The following is a 22,850-nucleotide window of genomic DNA, read 5'->3' on the forward strand; positions in this document are numbered from 1 at the left end:
GGGGGGGCTGGGTGGAGGGACGAGACAGAACACAGCAGGCAGTAGGACCTTGGGGATGCCCACTCTGGTGCCTATATGGAATGTACTGCTGATGCCCTGTACTGCTGTGGGCTAGATAGAATCACTTTGGGGCCTGGGTATAGCCCATGGACCATGGATTGCAGACCATTGCCTTAAAAACTGAGAGGCACTAAATGTTTATCCAAATAACATTTCTGCCAGGAAAGCAAATGTTATCCTTATTTTACAGGTGATGATTCATTCAAGGTAATAAAGGAAACCTCAAACTTTAAGGTAAATTCAAGGTAGGTCTTCTTATCCCAGGCCAAAACCACAAAGTCATTCTTCTACTCTTAAAATGCCAATATAATGAGCAATTCATTGGACTGGACCCCAGAGTCAACAGCATTTCAAGCCACAGTTACTCCACAGTTCAACACTGTTCAGTATGTGTGTGTACACCAGATACCCCCCACAAAGGATTCATGTGCTAGCACCCACTCATGACTGGAACTGGGTGTTCTTGTCACAAGTCCTGGGATGATCCAAAAGTGTAAATGCAGATGAGGTGCAGAACAACCTGGTCCAGCTTTACCTCATAGAGGTTAGGGCCACACTAATCATGTGCCAGGCTGAGAGAGGGAGGGACAGAGGGATTCTGGATGAACTGTATACAGTGTTGTTCCTTACCATGTTCTGGAAAAGAGTCAGCAGTGAGGGGGACTGCACTTAAGTGCTACCACATGTCTTATTCAGATGGGTGACAGTAACCTATTCTCATGGTAGCTTTGGACTAGTGTTTTGCCTGGCAGGGGAAGCACCGTGACCACATGGGCAGGCTCCCCAGGGCAGGTGATTGTCTCTGATATGTCCTCCATCGGAGGTCTATACTGAGCAGATTCTTTTTGGTGTTGGGTGGTGGAACCGGAGCTTGCTCCATCCATTGACCTGGTATAACAGTGCTTCCAGGACCAGCGCAAAAAAAACAGAAAAAAAAAAGGTTCCTAATGTGGGCTATGTGTTTCACAGTCAGGTGTAATGTTGGCTGCATTTAAATCAACTTCACAGTTAATTTCCATTGCTGAGCACATGCTGCTTTTGGCAGCAGTTTAACGATAGACAATGTATTTAATGAAGTTTTCTTGTATGCGTTTATAAGATGAGGGGTATTTTTTCCCCCTATACCAATTGGGGGGGAATGTCATCTTGTATTCAAGTAAATATTGTAATCATTGCTTGCTCTTCATCCTCCATGCTGTATTCTTGCAGTCAGATCTGCCCCACTTTCTACCACACACAGACCAGGAGCATGGGTAACAAGCAGGAGGATCTTGAACTCTTGCTTGGGAGCAATAACTTTGACCCAGTGGGACTAACTGAAACATGGTGGGATTCTACTTATGACTGGGTGGTAGGAATAGAGGGTGATAGGTTGTACAGGAGAGATAGGGGAGGAAAAAAAGAAGGGAGTGTTGCTCTCTCTGTCAAAGAACAGTACACACACATCTTCCCTCAACAAACTGGGATCAGAGGATGGACAGGTGGAGACTCTGTGGGTTAGGATCCAAGGGGGTCAGGGGGAAAGGGACCTGGTGGTGGGGGTCTACTACAGGCCTCCCCACCAGGAGGATGAGGTAGACGAGGAGTTTTCCAGGCAGCTCTCAGAGGCTGTGTGATCTAGAGGCATGGTAATCATGGGGGACCTTAACTACTCAGACATATGCTGGGAGGAACAGTCAGCTTGGATCTAACTGCTCACACAGGTTCTTAGCCTGTATTCAGGACCTCCACGTAACACAGGAGGTGTTAGGAGTCCCACCAGGGGTAATGTCTTGCTCGACTTGGTGTTGGCCACAGGGGATGACCTGGTGGGGGACCTGCAGATTCAAGGCAACTTAAGGGACAGTAATCACCAAATGATAAAATTCATAATCCAAAGAAGGATAGGCACTATACCTAGCAGGACACAGGTGCTAAACCTTAAAAAACCAACAACAACCAACTTTAATAGGCTCAGGGGATTGGTTAGCAGGGTACTAGGAACCAAGAGCCTAGATGCTTTGGGGGTCAAGGATGAGTAGCATTCCTCAAGGATACCATTCTTTGGGTTCAGAGTGAGATAATCCCATGGCAGGGAAAAGGGGGCAAAGGGGCCAGGAAGCCTTTTTGGCTAACCAGGGCCATCCAGGATACCTTAAGGGCAAAAAAAGAAGCATACAGAAAGTGGAAGTAGGGGGTAGCTAGCAAGGAGGAATACATTTCCTTGGCCCACACCTGCAGGGAGTCAGTCAGGAAGGCCAAGGCAGCTCTAGAACTCAGGCTAGCAGCAGGGATTAAGGACAAAAAGAAGGACTTTTTTTAAGGTACACTGGGAGCAAAAGGAGGGTGCAGGGTAGCATAGGACCCCTACCGGACAGGCGGGGGGAGCTTAGTGATAGATTGCAGGAACAAGGCAGGGCTCTTCAATGACTTGTTTGCCTCTGTCTTCTTAAATAGGAATCTAGAAGAACACTCAATATGCATCACGGACACCAATAAGGGGAACATCAGCCAACCAATGGTCAGTGCCATCACAGTAAAGGGACACTTGGAAGGACTGGATGTGTTCAGATCACCAGGACCAGAGGGACTCCACCCATGGGTAATGAAGGAATTAGAAAGTGTCATAGCTGAACCACTGGCAAGGATATAAGAGCACTCATGGTGCTCGGGTCAGGTCCCAGAGGATTGGAAGAGGGCCAATGTCATCCCAATCTTTAAGAAGGAAAAGGAGGACCCGGGGAACTATAGACCAATCAGCTTTACCTCTATCTCTGGGAAAATCCTTGAAAAAATTATCAAGGAACACATCTGTGGGAGCCTGCTGGCTAATGAGATGTGGAAGGGTAACCAACATGGGTTTATAGCAGGCAGGTCCTCCCTGACCAACCTAGTTTCATTTTATGATAAGGCCACCAAATGTTTAGATGCAGGAGTTGAGGTGGATGTTATTTATCTGGACTTCAAGAAGGCCTTTGACATGGTATCCCATACCATCCTTATAAATAAACTGAGGAGATATGCCTTGGATGATTAAATGGTAGACTGGGTAGCAAACTGGCTCAAGGGTTGCACTCAGAGAGTGGTGGTAGATGGATTGGTGTCAGCCTGGAAAGATGTGTGCAGTACAGTCCCTCAGGGCTCAGATCTGGGGCCAGTGCTGTTCAACATCTTCACTGGTGATCTGGATGAAAGGGTGGAAAGCACCCTGTCCAAATTTGTGGATGACACAAAAATATGGGGTGAAGCTAACACCCTGGAGAGGAGGAACCAGATCCAGGCTGACCTAGACAGGTTGGGTAAGTGGGCAGAGTGCAACAGGATGCAATTCAATAAGGACAAATGCAAGGTGCTGCATCAAGGGAGAAAGAACTGCCATCATACCTATAGGCTGGGGGGCAACTTTCTTAGCACCACTGAGGCAGAAAGAGATCTTGAAGTCACTGCTAACTCTAGGATGAACATGAGTCGTCACTGTGATGAAGTAGTCGGCTGAGCCAATTGCACCTTGTCATGCATCCATAGGCGCTTCACAAACAGGTCCAAGAAGGTGATTTTCTTTCTGTATGCAGCACTAGTCAGGCCACAACTGGAGTACTGTGTCCAGTTCTGGATGCTGCAGTTCAAATGGGATGCAGACAACCTGGAGAGGGTCCAAAGAAGAGCCACTTGTCTGATTGGAGGTCTGCAGGGAAGGCCGTATGAGGAAAAGCTAAGGGACCTTAACCTCTTCAGCCTCTCCAAGACAAGGCTGCGGGGGGATCTTGTGGCAGCATACAAATTCGTAAACGGGACAGCAACATGAAATAGGCGATGATCTGTTCACCAGGGCACCCCCTGGAACAACAAGGAACAATGGCCATAAGCTACTGGAGAGAAGGTTTAGACCAGACATTAGAAAAAAGTTCTTCACAGTCAGGGTTGCCAGGATCTGAAATGGGCTTCCAAGGGAGGTGATGCTCACCCCATCCTTGGGGATCTTCAAGAGAAAACTGGACAGGTGACTGGCTGGGATCACATGATCCCAGGTTTGGTGAGCCCTTTTCTTGCCTGCCAGGTGCAGGGAGTCAAACTAGATGGCCCTTCCAACCCTAGAATCTATGAATCTTCCTCCCAAGCAGTTTGACAGAGTTGTTTAAATTTAACAGTAATTCTAAGATCCCTGTGATGGAGTGGGAAACCTAGCTCCTGGCTGCAAAATAGGACCCGAGGAGTAAAGATGCTAGGTCCCAGGATAGCTCAGAAACTGTTATCACTTTAATCTTCATAATTCAGAACAAACGGGTTCTCTCAGAACAAAAATTTCAGTATTCTTTGTTCTGGGACAAGTATCCCAAAAATAGTTGTAATATGCCATAAGTATACATCTCCCAGTAGAAAACTTGAGTGTGCAGGTATTCAGTTTCTCCCAGAACAAAAATAGCAGTTTTGGGAAAAAATAACCCATCTCCAACTTGGTAGAGGTCACTCCTGGGAGAGCTTTTCCTGGGAAGATGAATGACTGAACATTTCTATGCTGCTTGACTCCTAACAGGAAGCAGGAGTTGAGAACTGGGAAAATGCTCCCTGTGCCTGCCTGAGACTAGGATCACCCCCATCTTGGGAGAAGTTGTCAAGTGGCAGGGAGAGGCTCCCAAGCATTCCTCATACCAGGGTCATCCCAGTCTGGAGGAAGATGCAGGGGCAGCTGCTCCTGCCCCTTCCAAACACTGTGTGGGAAGGGGAGAAGCAGGTACCTACTGCTTCCTGCCCACTCTCCAGACTGTAGCCCCTGGTCTGAGCAGGAAGGGGGGGAGGGGGTCCCTAGGTTCCCAGAGTGTAGCAGCAGTCACTCCTGTTCCCAGGTCTGAGAAGGGGGTGTTTTTCTCTACTTCTCCAATCCCACTTGGGATGGGAGGACTGGAGCAGCTGCTGCTCCATACATTTTACCCAGAGTTGGATCACATCATCATCTTGGGATAGCATGAGGAAGAGAGAGTGGTGGCGGTTGTAGGCTTTCCCCTGTTTGCTTCCTCCCCTGGAAACATTTCTAATAGTGGAACATTTTCACCACTATAAATGAATGCCTGTTCATGGCCCAAGAAAAGCACTGCCTGGAATCTTTCAGCTACTGTTAACTGAGAATTACAATACAGAGTCAAACATGAAATATTACTGGAAATTGATCATCTACTGCACTAACCACAAAAGCAGCTCTGTTTTTTTCCCAGAAACACAAAAAAATTAGACAATACATAATATGTCTGGCCATTCTGCAATATGCAGCATGGTCACTTCACACATAAAACAAATCACCAAGAGCTTCAAATATAACTGCATAGAACCTTTGACTGCTTTGATTTCCAAATACCATGCAATGTTATGCTTCTCATGTTTAATTAAGGAAAATGATTTGAAGATGTTATAATGTCTCTTTATACACTCTAGATTCAACTCTAGTGAAATATGTTATATTGAGGACAATGAAGCTGGCACGTAACCACAAGGAAAAAAAAAAAAATCCCGATTTCTCTAATATTCCGGGCTTGCTCCACAGCAAATGCAAAAAACATCAATCCAGCAAGAAATGCAAAAACTTTTCTATATGTATAAAATACATAGTTATCTAACAATTCAATTATTTGCCATCCCACAACTGTGACAGAACTGTAGGGTGCCTACTTTAGAGACACTTGTCCACATGAGGCAAGAGAAATCCTTGATACTGTTTCAGCATATCTAAGAAGTGTTGTACAGGACTAGATGCAGGACATTTCTCTCAATTCAGCCCTCACGCCAAAGAATACCTATGCAGAAATCTATCTAGGAGAGATGATCAGCAGCAAAAACTTTTGAGTTCATGGATCTCATTTAACTTATTTTGAATAAACAGAGAGTGGATAGTAAGGACTTTGGATTATTTCTTCCTTCTTGTGGTTTTAAAAAGAGTATCTGAGAAAACTAAAAATCAATGTTTTTGACCAACCTGTGGAATACTTTCACAGGTACCAAAGATTTTGGTAAAGAACACCATGTATATAGACATTTATAATATATGCTTCATTCTAGCAAAGAAACAAAGTAAGGAATTATTCAGGACTGAAGCCAACTAGTTGCTGTTTAGAATTAGAAAGACACTCCTGCAAGATGCAACATGAGGATTTTGTATTTCTTTTTAGTACAGCATATTGCTGTTGATTCATTAGGTCTGATCCACTATGGAAAAAATGGAAAAGAAAGCCAATTGTTAATATTACATTTTGACAAAATATCTATTTTTCCCATAAATATATATTTTTTAAAATGTAGAAAAGTACAGAGTAGAAGAAAAGTACTTTCCAACTCTCCCTATTATAAGCATCCCTTTAAAGAGGAAAAGCTAGCTCTATTTTAATCTGTACACTAGAATTCTTATACTTAAATCTGGTTCTCTCTCTGGGACATTTTCCAAGAAGACTATAACCTCCCTCCAAGGAGTATTTACTGATCCTGCTAAATCCTCTTCCTCTTGTGTGTCAAGCCAATTCCTGGGTAGATAAATTATGCACAGTGGGCAGTATCTTTTGACCACAAGGATATATTCTGAATATATTCTGAAAGGCAGCCTCATTAGCAATGAGGAATTTCAAATCAGTAACTGAAGGATAGCTACCATCACACACTGTATAAACATTTCAGTTTTGTTAAGTTTGTAAAGTAGACACAGACTGGTTGAAAACAGCAACAGAAGATTCCTACCACTAAAGCATTTCAAGTTGAATAAAGAGCTGCTCAAATTAGTCATTGTGAATGATATAAATTACGAAGCTGTGACCTTTACCTCCTTGTTTACTAATGCCAGTTCCAACAAATGCCAGTGGCAACAAATGTATTAGTTAAGTATTAACTGAATAGTTTCTGGACAAATTTAACACTAAGGATTATTCATGGACTGTTTGCTTGGCTAGCTCTGATGAGCAACTGGTCACGTAAGTTGCACAATATTGTTTCTGCACTCCAATGGGATATGGTCCATTTAAAAATGAAACAAACAAACAAATAACCCTCCTCCCCCCCCAAAGTCCAGCTAATGAGATATGCAATGTATTAGGTATGTGTTCATGACTGCTTTGGAGCCTCACAACAAAAGAAGAGATACTCAGACTGTATACGTAGGTCTAGTCAGGTTAGCTATGTAAACAGCTTATGGGGACTTGAACAAAGACCCGGACTGGAATACCACAGTCTGTGAAATGAGAGGCCACCCATGAGGATGTGCTAAACAGAGCTGCACAAGGAAAAGTAATTCCATTTAAAGAAAGGAGGAGGTTGGTATTCTGAAGCTAGTTTAATTCAGTTTTGTAAAGAGAATGAAGAGATTCTACTTTCTTCACAAAAGGGAACAGACGATTCCAGGTGCATTTAGGGTGGGGAAGAAAGGGAAAAAGGAGTTGCTGTTCAGCTAGGGGGCTGGGCAGAGAAGCAGTCTAGTTTCCAGTAGAATACTATTGAAGGTAACCATCTTGACACATTTTTGAGTCAGCAAATTCCACCAGAAAAATAAATTTCAGCTTTATATCTGGTCAGCTATATGATAAGCCCAGACAACGACGGAGAAAAGGAAGTCACTTGTAGGACATCTGCGCCCACAGCTAAAGGATACAGCCTCTGTCTACCACCCTAGTACTCTAGAAGAGAAAAAGGCAGAAGGTGCAAAGAGAAGCAATGGGTTCACAAAAATCACTGAGGAAGGAGTATCGGGTGGATCTTTTTGCTCTAGGATCCACAAGTTGTTCTGGAGCCCACAGCACATTCACGACTATGAATACTTGTTAAGCAGGAATGATGACAATGCCAAAGAAGAAAAAAAAAGAAAAAGAAAAAAAAGCTAATAATTTACAGCATTTGTTCACTAAAGCTTATCAGGGAAAAGAAGAATTGGCCAAATCCTGCCATCTTTACTCACACAACAGTTATACTAACTCCACAATAGAAGGTCACATTTGGACATTTGTATAACATCCTGACTGATGAAAATCTTGCCCACACAAGGCACGAAGCATTGTAGAGAACCCTTCAAGCACTGATGTCTCAGCATCCACATTTGCTTCTTTCAACTGTGAGGGGGAGTCATTGAGAACACTCACAACCCCATGTCTTCATACTCTCCAGCTACAAATCCAATCCAACAAACCTACTAAGTGTTTACATACTGTTTGCAGACAGGCTGAAAAGCTATAGGTGGTCATTGCTTCCAAGGTTCCCTGCAGCTTCAAATCTTCCTTTTCTGGTATACATAGGTGACAGAAAGCATGAACGCGACCCGAAATGGCACAGAGACGACTGAAGCCGCACAGAGATGGGGAAAAGGGGAGCCAAGGACTCAGAACAAAGTTCAAGTTGAAGGCTGAGGCCACTGAGCTCACATAAGAACTGCAATTTACTAGGTCAGACCATAAGTACGTCCTGCCCATTATCCTGTATCACACAGCACCAGAGAGTGGATCGTGAAAGAAATGTGAACAGGGTATGACCATGGTCCCCCCCCTCCCACTTCTAATCCCACTTCATCAAATAGATGAAAAAAGAATAGGATTTAAGACCAGGTAAGCTATTTCTAGATTTGATATACCCAAAGGTGAATGATAGTGATAGTGTGAAAAATTAAAATGAAAGAGTGAGAAAAAGCTATGCTTGGGGAAGACAAGGACAAAAAGAAAGAGACTAATAAAGGCAAATAAATGATTCATAACACACTTGAAACTCAATGGTATAAAGAGCTACCAATGGGGGTGGTGGAGAGGGAAAGAGAAAGAGATCTATAATGTGCACCAGATAAAATACTGGATACTTTAAATTAACATTACACTCTTTACTTAACTTGTAATTTGAGAAACAAGAATGGAACACTTATACTAGAATACATATGCCAAGTTCAGTAGCTGCCCCTGAGATTTGGTTTACAAAACTTCAAATAAGATGTACTAGAATAACGGGAGTTCAATGGTGCAAACACAAATTTTCCTTAACGCAAACCCAGCCAAATTTTAAGTCACATAGAAACTGAATGCAGACAAGCCAGTTGTACATTTTGAGCAGGGCACCTAAGAGGCTAAGAACAGTTCTGCCTATAGCAAACACAACTGTCCCTGAAGGCTGTTAAGACTGACAGTTCAGAAGCATGCACAAGGCGTGCTTCTCATTTCTTAACAGTACATCAAAAAAAATCACACTCTCAACCATTTGCAAATTAAACCCCTCGCTGTCTTACAGCTGCATGCTACCACTATCATGATTAAAGCAGCACATAAAATCCTTGTAAAGATTGTTGTCAACTGGGGACCTTCCAAAACTATGACCTACTTCATTCCCAAAAAGCCAAAAGGTGTGCAACACACAGTGAACCAGACGGGTGGGGGGAAATGCAACAAGTTGAAGGAAAAGATCAGTATCTATAATAGTAATTTCAAATTGCAGTGATTGTATGCAAATATTTCTTGCAGTTATACTTCGTATCAACATTTAAGCGCGTATATTTAGAAAAGGGCCCTAAGAGGAGAATAAAGGAGTTACAGGTGTTTAAAAATGTAGACTATGCCAAATTGGCAGAGGAAAGAGACTAAAATAGGAAAGAAAACCTAAAACCCCCTTTTCAAAAAAAAAAAAGAAGGGGAGAAAACACTCAAATTAAAATTCAGAGGAAGCCAAAACCTCTTTTAGACCCAACTGATTTGATGCAATGGTGGCACTCCTGCTGTTAAAGGGACACTTCAGTCTGCATCACATTTAATCATACTTAACACCACCTGAGTTATTCTTATACAGGTTCTGTATTTTGATACTCAAATATTCTCACTGGCAAAAGAAAGTGAGGAGGAATATTTCTTATTCAGAGTATCCAAAAGATTTAAGAAAAAGTATAACCCAAGAATGCTATTAAGATGTGCAAGGCACAGATAATTTGTTTTTCAGTTTAATATGGAAATACATCACGCTAATTTCTGCTCCCTCTTCTGGAGACACAATAAGAATAAATGCACTGCTATGGAGCTCTGGAAGGAGAGGGAAAAAGAAGTCAGCATAAAGACTAGGAAAGGTGCAGTGAATGTGAAACCGTAACACTGAACAAAAAACCCGAGTAAATTCAGGTCAATCCACATTTCTGATCTATCTTTTTGGTTTCTAGTAATAATGCAAGAGGGGCTTATCGATAGAAGCATTGCTTTCAGTTAACATTTATTTTGTGTTCTATAGCTCTGTAGCAGGGTCCAGGTTAGCTTAGCACTGCCAGGCTCAAATCAGTCCTTAAACCCTTTAACCCACTCCTTTATTCTGGCCCCAGCAACACAGTCTCTCTCTGGGCTGATCAACACAGCCTGTAGTGCCCTAGGTTCTTCCATTCCACAGGGCTCAGCCAAAAGCATAAGCAGTCCAAAATACACGTGCCTTTAACCTGGTCCCAGCAACCCAATCTTTCTCTGGGCTCAGCAATACAAGCTTCAAAGCCCTGCGTTGATCAGCACCACAGACCTTCACAGAAAATCCGAACTGAACACCCACAAGCATGGATTAGTTCTCATACTGTAGTCTTCCTTCTTCCTTGAAGGAGTCTTCCCTCTCCACACAGACTTTTTCTCCCTCCAGGTCCTCTTCATGTCCCTTTATTTCCAGTCAACTTCCTTCATTATTAGTTAGTTGCTTGAGCCAGCTGGGGCCCCCTTAGGCAGGTAGCTTGTTACTGGCTGGCTAATTGATCCAGGCCTGGATTATTACAAGCTCCTAAACAGAGGACAGGCTAGAACAATCTGATCACAGAAGCATAAACCACTTACTATAGAAAGGTTCCCAAATAATTAAGTCAGTTGTGTTTCTCTTCATATTAATTTTACGAAAAATCTGTAAGCATCACAGAACAGCATATCATGCAAATATGCTCAGCTTAGTCAAAAGAATCATTATAATTTTTCCAGGTCAGCATCAAGCCCTGAATGACCATATAATAAAAACACTCAACCTGAAACTGTACAGGAGAGAAGCAGGTCAGGTACCATAGTCCCAGTTCCATTTAGCCTTATTCTGTTCTGACATCTAGTTTGCTTTTCAGTGGGCATATCTATGCGAGATGTTTACTGTAGAATTGACTAATTAGCTCTGCAGTAAAGCATCAGCATCTACATAAGTGGTGCTATTAGGCCGGAGTGAACTGATTAACTCTGCTATAGGATAGTGCTGCCAGACACAAGTACTGTTTTATGTCAGAGTAATGTACATCACACTGCATGTGTAGACACTGATAGGGCTGGCTGGGGCTTGAGGAAGCTTCAGTGTGGGGGCTACCTACTGGCTAGCCCATCACTGTAGCATCCTCGTACCCCAGCCAGTCCATCTGCAGCACACTGAGCTGAGCTGGAGCAGCCCCAGGCTTGGCAGGCTGACTGCCCTGGGCTCCCTGCCAGCCAGTGCTGTGCCACGCTGGTTCAATGTGCTGTGGTCCCAGGCACACATGTAAACATGGCACCCTGGAACAATAAACTCTGATGCAAACAGTGCCTGAGTTTATTGTGTTGCATTAATTGAGTGTCTAGACACACGCAGTGTCCAGCAAACTATATTGAAATATGTATGTACAAAATAAACCAACTACATTTTATCATAGAAGCTCAAGAAAAAACAAAAGCCAGACTGCAGTACCAAAAGGAAAGAATGAGGATTATGTAGTCTGGAGAAGAAAGGACTCTGGGAGGAATTTGGTAACAGTCTTCAAATATCTGAAAGTGGAAACAGACTATTCTCTCTGACTATCAGGAACAGGACTAGGAGCAACAGCCTCAAGCAGAGGAGGACATTTAAATTGAAGATTAAGAAGCACTTTCTTTCTATGAGGATGATTAAGAGTTGGAACAGGCTTTCTAAAGTGGTTGTGGAATCTCCATTGCTGGAATTTTTCAAGAACAGTTTTGACAGACACTAGACCGGGATTGCTTAGTCAGAGATAATTCTACTTTGAACAGGTGGCTAGACCTCCTGAGGTTCCTTCCAGCCCTACTCTTCTATGATTCTAAGGCTTTTAGAAAAAGTGTACATCTCAGTTTGCAGTTTTAGTATTACTGAGAGATTTTGTATTATAATGAGAAAAGAATTAAAAATTTGTGCAAAATAAAGTCTCAATATACCCTTAGAGTTATAAAAATGTAAAAGTTTGTTAAATCCATCATCTATTCATCTAAAAAAGACACCAAAAGATTAACTCTGCAATAAGATTTGTTGCTTTGAAGAAGTCCATCTTTATGGTATATTAAAATAATTTTTCTGAAAGATTCTTTTGCCCTCTCCCCAAAGAAAGCAAGACACAAAATACTGTAAATAGAATTATATTAAGACTCTAGTTGGTACTGCATGCACAAAATACATTACTGTAAATCTGAGACTTGTAAATAACGCTGACATGATACGATTAGGTAGCTTGGAGCATTTTTTGTTTTTGTTTTTGAGACTTACACTTATCAATGTTTATATTACAGTATAGCAATTAAAATAAATCTTTAACATTTCAACCCCACTGTGTCTTCCAAAAATATCCAACACAAAGTATCTTATGTCCTTACAAAAATCATTCTTTAATGCAACCCATTAAAGTAATATAGGCAATGCAATTTATAAAGTAACAATTTTACCTGTATGCTGTTCTTCAATCCAAGCCTGCAAGTACATGAAGAGGAGTATACCAGCAACTCCAAACGCCAGTACAGACACAAAAACTTGTCTTAGGTTCATGACCCTATCAGAGGGCTGCATTTCAGCTGCTTTCAGAAGCCTGCAGGATTTGCTTTACACAGGTTTTCAGTTGAGCTGTATCTTCTTCAGTATCCTTTCTTTTAGACAGCAACCTGGAATGGAAAGCTAGTTCTTACATTGTTCTTTCTGATCACCTTTGTAAATATGCATATATTATCTTCAGTTGCATACCACATACACATTTTCCAAAATATTAGTCAGCCAAAAGTTGGGATGCATATTTTAAATTGGGAAGTTGATTCCACACTTGAACAGAGGCATGGAGACTGCTCTGCCTTCCTGAGCATGTACAGGAGGCAGAATCAAGTTCTTGGCACTACTCATCCTCCACTTCTAGCTCCAAAGCTGAAGCTTTAACTCTGTCATATCTTCTGCTGAATAGCCCAAAGCTGCTGTTAATACAGGAACAGCTGTGATGGGGTTAAAGCTTAAGGTTTGGAGCTGGAAGAGAAGGATGAATGATACTGAAAATGACTCTGTCTGTTCTACATGGCTTCCTTTCAGCCAGGTCTCTGGGAAAAAAAAAATAAAATTTCTGTCATTCTGCTTTCCTAAAATAAGGTGGGTGGGATGTGAGAAAAATATGGTGCTTCTCATGTAACCTGTTATCTAAAACAGGTGAGTTTACACCCATAGTCCTAACAATTTTTCTGTAACAGTGCCACTTGACTTAACGAGTCTCCATCAAACAGCAGTCTCCCTTGCCCCTTTCATCTTACAGAAAGTGTGAATATTTGAACTCTTTGAAAGTTCAATATAGAGGCACTAGGGGATAAAATTAAATTCAACCACAGAACCAGAGGCCAGGACAGGAGGATATTGATAACTCAGCTGGCAGAAGGTAATGGCAGATGGTAGAGAGAAGTGTAATGGTCATAGCTCTTCCTGATGAGTGCTAAAAAAAAAATACTGGGACTACTGAAGCCATGTAATTGAGAACTTGAGACTCATCTTGGGCCCACTCACATTAAGGCTCTGTAACTTAATAAAAGAAGAATGCAAAACACTCCACAGCAAGTAAAAGAGAAGAAGTTACCTTGCACAGCTATTCTGTTCATAGTACCCACAAGGTAACCTCAACGCATTATCCCACTCACCTGCACCAGAGCTCATCTGCAAACATTTAGCTGACTGAGGACACGTTTGGCCTTTGCTGAACTAGTGATACACACAGTTAAGTAAAAAAGCTTGAGGTAAGGTGAACTAACATGTTTTTTTTTTCTTTTTTTACTGGCCACTTCAAACGCATTTCTAGAATAAGGGTGCAGGGGAAACTAATGAAGAGCCCGATTCCTGCCACTGACTTCAGTGGACACATGGTCAAGTCCAAAGCCTGGCTGAAATATTATTTCTTGTGTAGCAGAGCCCCAGGAGAAGGAAATAATTTTATTCAACACCCTTCACCTGCCACTCAAGAAAGCCACAGGATGTTAAGAGTTTATAAAAAATCAGAATACAAAAGGTTTTATAGCATATAAAAGAAAGTAAAGCTTCTTAAAAATGAATTAGAATGAGCTGGATTTTGAAGGCATTGAAGGCAATCAAGCACAATGCAGAGAGTACCTGTCAAATTAGATTGCACAGCAAATAAAAATATTCAGAAATTCAGTATAATGAGGCCCTTGTAAAAGGATATCTGATAGAAGTAAAAATGAAGCACAAATATAAGCTTTGAGAGGAAGAGAAAACAATCTACAATATTTTGAGAGCTCTTCCACAGGGATAAGTCTAGAAATACAATTGCATACGTTCATGCGAGAAGAGTAGGCATGTAACAAGTTATATAGGAAAGTTTAGATTTTATAGTGAAAGGCAGCATTTCAGGTGCTTCCTAAGAAAACAAGATTAGTATGTCTTACATTTTAATAACTCAGTGCTTTCAGATATACAACTTTTGACTATGTGAGAGACACACATATAAACTTTGAAAATTCAACATGAGCTCCCATAAACAAATAGTTACCGCATAAGCCATGTACTTGTCCAATCCAAAATGTGGTTGGTGAATGTGAAATGCTGTTCAGAACTTTTACATGCAATGTCAAGTATAATTTTTTTTTCAATTCTGCGCTGTTAAAAGCCACAACCCTTTATAATGTGAAAACTGCTTGCAAACCTGATGCTATAAATTTAAGCTACAATGCTTGGGATGTTGTATTTACCATTTTATCTGTTATGCAGAAGGCACGTGTATAAACACTACAAAGGCTAACAGCCATTTGAAATTTATACTCCATCTGAAATTCTCTTTGTATGGGTCAGGAAATAACTAGTTCACACAAGGAACACTAAAGGAAGTCAAATTTGGAAGTGTGTGCGCGCACAGGTGCACATATATATGTCTAGCCTCATTATATACAGAACTAGCATCTACTGTAAAGGAAGCTTTGTTTCTTGTTGGTTAGTGCTGTGTGACATTGGCTGGTTGCAATAAATTGCTCTTTCCTTCATCCAATGCTTAACTCATTTTTTAGCATCAACTGCCTCTTGAGTGACAGTGAAAGAGCTCTGTGCAACTGTTGCCCAGTGATTTTCCACCTTCAGTCTTCCTTCTCGGTTCAGATTAAACGGAAACAAACCTACTTCAGAACTGCCATGTATATGAGCTTTGGTTACTGAAGTAAATGTGCTGGTGATATGTCCCTAAGATTTGTTCTGATAAAGCCACAGAAGCTTTCCTGGTTCACTGAGATAGGATAGTAGTCAAAGGTTCAAATAACCAGGAAGAAGCCTGAACTTTCTCCCAATACAAAAAGAAAAGAAAAAGAATAGCAATGATGTTTGCATAACAGGATGTTGATATAAATGTGAATAAGAAACTAAAAACCAAATGAGTAATAGTTTGATGCTCAGGAAGTCTGAATGAATATGGGTAAGAAACAAGTATTGGAGTTACGAGAAAACAGACATCAGACTTTCTTTTGGTAAAGCTATATGGGATATATAGCATCTGATGAAGTAGGCTGTTGCCTACAAAATCTTATGCTTTTCTGAACTAGTTGGTTGTCCTGCCTCCTTTCCAACTTCAGAATAATGTGTCTAACCATCTTTTAGTGCCTTTAGAATGAATGGAATATTTGAGTGAGCAAAAGGTTCCTTAGTAGGTGTTACAGGTATGCCTCCTGTGTCTATTGATTCTAAAAGGTCTGTATGGACAGCAGTCTCAGCATAGCAGGAAAAAGGTCCTTATAATATTAAAACCAATACCAGGTAATTTTGCTTATTAGTAAAGAAATAAACATCTATTAAATCTAGGGCAATTTTTCACCTGTGGATTCAATCCAGGCTCTTTTGTTTGAGGAAAGATTCAAAAGGCACTCTTCTGTAGTTTATTATGGAAGAAAACTTGAAGAAAAAAAAAATTATATATATATACATACACATATACATACACATATATATATACACACACACACATATATATATATATACACACACACACACACACACACACACACATATATATATACACACACACATACACACACACACCGCATGCAAATGAGTGTTAGTCATTGTGTGGAGGCTAACAATATACCCAAGTAAAAGGAACAGTATTGATTGAAGTCAACAAAATAATCTCTGTATGAAAAGCTTATTTAATCAGCATGCATTGTTTTAAATATTTTTATTGTGTGCATTTATAGCCTTACTTTTAGGCCTACTTTTAAAACTAATTGATTTTAGTACACTGAAATTATGTGAACATTAAAACAAAACCCTATAGCTACTCAGCTATATTACAAAACTTTTAAACTTTCAAGACTGAATAATTATTGCAATGTAGTTAACACAATGATCTGTAATCCACAAATGAAAATTAAGAGGGACATTAACAAAGAGTCTGCACCCAAAAATCAATTGGTGGAATTTAAAAAAAAACAAAAAACAAAAACAAAAACAAAAAAAACAAAACAAAAAACAGCCACAGTAGGTTTGTGACAAATTATTTCCCTTCAGCATTAAAAGCGACAGGGAGGGGAATGTTTGCCGGTGGAAAGCAGTATGTTTGCCTGGATCCTAACAAAGCCAAAAAAAAAAAAAAGAGCAGGGGAACCGAGTCACTGGCATGAGAGCCTGTGTCCCATTCCACCTATAACCCCTCTTCCTCCTATTCCCATAGCATGGCTCCACTGGAAATATGCTATGGGGACTTCTCCATTAAATGGCTCCATGTCATGTTGGCAGGTGATGCTCTGTCCAAAAAATTAGTGCAGCTTGAGGGGATAGATGGTCCTGTGTACCATTCCATGAGCTTCACTTTTTCCTTAGTTCAAAATATTTCTATCCCCTTCCCAAGCGCATGCCCCATGTTGCACTAAAAGGGACGTTTGAAGTCCTCACACCACCTCAAGTTTCTCCTGAAAAACAAAAATTAGTAGTCAAAAAAAAAAAAAAAAAAGATCAAAAATATGCACAGGTACTTTCTCTGTAATCAGCACACTGACTGCATCAAAAATGGCTACAGATGTCCATCTGCTATCGCCTACCACACCCTACACATCCATACGCATGAGCAAGCAGGGGAAAGGTTATTCATTAAAAGGCCAAAGAGCAGAGATAACAGAAGTAGGCCCCTGCAAAGCAGCAAGTATTCACTTGGGATCCTGCTGATTCAGAGGGACAGTAATTCAATTCGGCTATTCAAATCACTGTCCCAATTCAATTCAGCCGAACCTGAAGATTCAGTGCTGATTTGGAGATTCGACCATAGACTAAACAGGCAGCAGCCTTCACCACGCTGGACACAGCTGCCTCCAGCTGGTAAGTCTGTTGTGGTGGGCAGAGTGGGGAGGGAAGTGGGGGGTGCAGATCAACGTCCCCACTGCAATGGAGATTGGGGCTGGGACAAGCTGCCCAGCCAGGACTGGGGCGTGGGACTAGGGGAGGGGGGGGGCTCCTGCCACTGCACACTGACAGTCCAGGAGGGCATGGGAACAGGTGTGTGCCCCAGATCTGTGTGGGCTGGGCTGGACTGAGCTATGCTCCGGATGGGCGATGGAAGGCACTGGGAGTGGGGGCTATGCCTTCCTGCTGGGTACCCAACCTCCCCGCACATCCTGGACAAGCCATGGCTTCACACCCCGCCTAGGGAAACAGCAGCAGGGCATGGTGGCAGGCTCATGCACCCAGATTGGGGAGGGGCCAGCGGCAAGGGCTACGGGGAATTTTAGGGTAGCTGCAGCCATCCCATAGCCCCCACTCCACTGCGCTCCGTGGAACAGGCAGAGCCAGGGCTGTGCTCCAGGCTGCAGCTAGGGCTAGCTGCCCAGAGCACAGCCCTGGCTCTACCTGCCTCATGGAGTGCAGCCCAGCCCAGCCCGCCCCGCACAGTTCTGGGGGCATATGTCTGCTCCCATGCCCTCCCAGACTGGTGGCACATGGCAGTGCACAGTAGCAGGAGCCCCTCTTCCCAAGTCCTGTGCTCCCCTGTCCCAGCTGGGCAGCTTGTCCCAGCCCCAGTCCCAATCCCAATCCCAATCCCTCCCTCACTGTGGGGGTGTTGATCTCCCCCCCCCCCCCCACGCCACTTCCCTCCCCCCTTACTTGCCAGCTGGAGACAACTATGTGCAGCGCAGTGAGGACTGCTGCCTGTTTAGTCTATGGCCAAGTCTCCAAATCAGCACCAAATCTTCAGATTTGGCCGAGTCAAATCCAGACAGCAATTCAAATCACCGAATTGAATCACTGTCCCTCTGAATCAGGTGAATCTGAAGTGAAGACCTGCTGCTTTGCACGGGCCTACTTGTGGTATCTCTGCTCTTTGACCTTTTAATGAATAACCTTCCCCTGCTTGCCCACACACTTGGATGTGTATGGTGGGGTAGGAGATATCAGATAGACAACTGTGGCCACCTTAGATACAATGCACTGATGACAGAGAAAGTACCTGTGCATGTTTTTGATCTTTCTGGTAACTGACTATTAATTTTTGTTTTTCAGGAAAATCTTGAGGTGGTGGGAGGATTTCCAAAGTCCCTTTAGTGCAACATGAGGCATGAGCTTGAGAAGGGGATAGAAATATTTTGATCTCAGGAAAAAAAGTGAAGCTCTCTGAATTGATGCCAAATCTTTTCCAAACCAATTCGGAGGCTTCCGATTTGATCTGGACCTTTTAATTGGTCTCCCACTTCAATTCAGGTTCAGAGATTCGGCCGCTGAATCAGGCTGAAAGTCCTCCAGATTGAATCCGCTACCCAAGCTTCACAAAGCCCCAACCACAAACACTTAGACAATGCCTCTCTGAACCAGTTAGTTGTCCTGCCTTTTTTTAAGACTCTCAATTCTCCAAGGTGTTCCAGCCATACTTATTTTTCCCTTTTCTCCCTATTTTTCCTGAAGAAGAATATATTTTGTGGTGACTTAACTACAGTACTGAGGCAGGGTTGAGAAAGTCTGTTGAGCTGCATGGAAGAATGTCCAGTGATCCAGATAAATTCCATCTTTAGAAGGATGGAAGTAGAAGTGTGGAGGAAATCTACACCCTCGCTTTTTCAGGTAAGGGCATCCCAAGATGTTGCTACTAAACCTGAAACACAGGCGTCCAGGATCAGTTTCCTCCTATTCCCTTAGTCCCATATCCAGGACCTGCTAGCTCCCTCTCAAAACAACTTCAAGTATTGGATCATCCCAACACACCCACAACAGATGTATGGCATTCACTATGACCAGGACTTAACCCGAGCACTGTGGGATAGGTGCAACATCCATAGAGCTGCAAAAATCCATAGCAAGTGAAGTGGCTTGAGCAAAACAGAATCTGATTTTCATGCAAGTCAAAACAATAACATCCCGCAGTGCAATAGAGATGCAAGCCAGCTGTGCAACTGTCCCTAGGATTAGTTCCGATAGAGGGACAGGAGCTTTCCTGCTTCATTGATAGTTCCTTTCTCTTTTTGGATATCTGACCATGACTACAATTCTTTCTTCCAATGCAAAACGAAAAGAAAAAGAACACCAATTATGTTTACATAATAGGATGTTGATATAAAATGTGAATGCAAATAAGATGTTGATATAAATGTGAATAAGAAACTACAAACCAAATGAGTAAGAATTTAATGCTCAGCACTATCTATAGATATATATCTCTCTAGATCAAAACAAATGGGGGTGGGGTGGGGAGAGAGAACGCGCACGCGAGCGAGCAAGCTATGTTTTTCACCTTCCTGAAGCATAGACTTTAAGAACAATGCCAAAAATCATGAGCTGGTAACACTGCAGTAAAACTACAAAAGAAGAACCAGCTTATTCTAACCAGGCCATAGGCACCCTCTTTACTGTCCACACAGCCTTATGGATTCAGAACAAATACCTAACCAGGGCCCGTTCCATCAATCTTACCTATACAACAATCTCATGAAGTTAGAAAAGCCTGTGATACTTATGGGACTTTGCATATAGTCACAGCTGCTTTTGGTTAGGCCCTAAGTGAGAGTAGACTGAAAATTACTGTTCAGCATAAAGCAAAAATGGGAGGCTTCTTTCAAGCTTCTACTCGATATGAATTATGAGGCCCTGTTTTTACAAACATTTATGTGGTATAGACACACTAATGGGGCATTTACACACATGCTCCAGGAATGTGTGTGTGTGTGGGGGGGGAGGGGGGGGAGGTGCTTTAATTAGAACACCTCTGAGTGCTGCCCTAACTGAAGCACTCGAAGCATCTCATGTATCAGCATCCCTGAAAAAATGGCAGCAGGGCCACTAACTAAAGCTCACTGACTAATAAAATTTTCACTGCTCGTGTATGGGTGCCTATAGAATCTAAATGTCATTTATCCTGACTTCCAACACTACAGTAAACAGGCTGTCTACACTAGGGCTCCCTCTTACCAAAATTTGAATCAATGCTAGCAATGGCAAGAAAAAAGTTCAAGAAAAAGTTCTCCACCAGTTAGGGAATAAGGGGGGAAGACTGTTTAAAAAAGACCCAAAATTCATCAGGGTCCTTGGTTGTCAGGATAGAAATAACCTGCAATTCAGCTGCAGGTATTTTTTCTTCTGAGTTCAGATAAACTTGAATATTTTAGAATTAGTTCTGGTATATGATCTTGGAGACATTTTTCATCAAGACAACATGAAAGGCAGTGATTTTTTAGAGTATACAAGTAAACACCGAAGTCAGAAATATGCAGCAAGACAGACTGACATCTCAATGGCTCTTCAGACTGTGATAGAGATGCACCAGAGTAACTGAATCTTAGCCTGCAATAATATAAAACAAGTAAAGAATCCAATGCAACTTCCATGTATCCCAGGATGACTATGCAAGGTTGGCAACTAGAGAAGAAATAGTTTATTTGGAGTTTGAAAAAAAAAAAAAAAATAGTGAAATGTTTAAATGAAAGTTTATATACACACACTTCATAAAGTAGAGCCACATTAAACAAACAAACCAACCAAAAAAACCCCCAGCAGAATCCTACTGCTAACCTTAACACAGCCCCCTGCACCCTAGAATTGAGGGAATATCAAAGCTTCAGGAACAATCCAGAAATTCCAAATACTGATGTTATCAAAGCAACCTCAAATCAGCCAAGTTGCATAGTTTGCATTTTTCTATTCCTCTTACCCTTATTCCGCTGCAAACAATTATGTTGTTATAATATTATGCTTTCTTAGTAATACACTTTCTATGATGAGAGATCCTATGGGAGGGATGCGGGTACAGAAAACAGACAGTGTATTCCTATTTACCCTTCTAGTATTTGATTCTATCATCTTAATCTACCACAGCTACTGAACTCTCTCCCCCCTTAAGCAATTAAGGAATTCACTTTAATGAAGGGCTTGACATAAACAAGAGCCACTTCAGGAGATGATGACCAGGTGTTTTTTTGGTTCATTCATTTTCTCCAGGGATGATCTAATGTGAGAATGGAAAGTAGGAAACTGCAGAAGTTGCTGGTGCTGAGTACACATAGAAATGAAGCTACTTCCTCCTCCTGTCCCTCAAGAATAAACCCTATTTAACTTTGCATAACATGAAAGTAATCTCAGCCAGGAGCTGTCAGACACTTACAGTCTAATTTCAAACTATAATGGTAGTACTTTTTCTTGAGTTACTTGAGAAGTGCTCCATTTGTATTGCCGACAGACAAACGTCCACGCGACGACCCCAAACACAAGTGCAATTTCATACACATAAGTAATCAAAAAGGTGAAGGGTAACGTTCCAAACAAAAACAAACACCATTGAAATACAAGAGGTCGTAACAAAACATTTCTGTTTTGGAATTCCACTCATCACTCCATTTTCTGGCAGATACAATAACTGCATACCATCATCTTACTTCAAAAAGAGATGGAAAGAATATTCTCCTCATCTTCTAGTAGCTTACAAAAACTCACAAGCAGTTGCTGTAAACCCATGGAGCAAAACTTGTTCTCATTTTACTAGAGCTATACTAATTTCAAGGCCAAGAAACAACAAAGAAGTTTAACAGAAAAAAAAAAAAGACAACTACAGGAATAAGAGCAAGTGAAAGAGCAAGAACATGCTTGCTTAAAACTAGTGGCCCCAATCTTGCTTTAAAGCAGCCCCACTAAATTTGGTTATCTATCCGTATTTAAGTAGATGTGGGTTTACAGGGTTTGAGTTTACATGGATAACTTGCTGGTTCTGATGCACCTTTTAGTAGGATGTAGCTTTTTTGTTGTGGTCTAAAATATCAGCAAGAGCGATACTGCAAATGATTACATAAAAGACAGCAAGCCAAAAAAGGAAGGTTTTCTTATAATTTGACTAAATTCAAATAAGGAACTTGGTTTATTGTGGCGGCAAATCAAAGTGGTATTAGTGTGCCAAAAGAACTTGCATTTTGTCCCAATCATTCACTGTGCTCTTGGAGGCATACACATAACACTACCTAATTTCTCACTTTCAAGCCATGACCTGCATTCTAAAGATTCTGTTGCGCAATGATATCTGCAAAGAAGAGATCAGCTAAGGGATATCAAGTTACTATGTTTCTACATGGTTTACATTTGCAGAGCAAAGGCAAGGAAGTCAGAGTCTTAAGAAATTAAAGGGACTCTGGAAATTCCTTAAG

General features: G+C 41.7%; 1 protein-coding gene across 1 annotated transcript in view; it reads right to left on the reverse strand.

Moving 5' to 3' along the window:
• CHST9 (carbohydrate sulfotransferase 9) overlaps window positions 1-22,850 on the reverse strand; it is a 170,706-nt gene that overhangs the window by 146,550 nt on the left and 1,306 nt on the right. The window contains exon 2 of the mRNA XM_019547308.1: window positions 12,672-12,884. Coding sequence (XP_019402853.1) covers window positions 12,672-12,792 — 121 coding nt within the window. The 5' untranslated portion in view covers window positions 12,793-12,884. The remainder of the gene's footprint in view (window positions 1-12,671; window positions 12,885-22,850) is intronic.

This window comes from Crocodylus porosus, unplaced genomic scaffold (genome assembly GCF_001723895.1).
Source record: "Crocodylus porosus isolate Cpor-Errol unplaced genomic scaffold, CroPor_comp1, whole genome shotgun sequence".
Taxonomy (NCBI): domain Eukaryota; kingdom Metazoa; phylum Chordata; order Crocodylia; family Crocodylidae; genus Crocodylus; species Crocodylus porosus.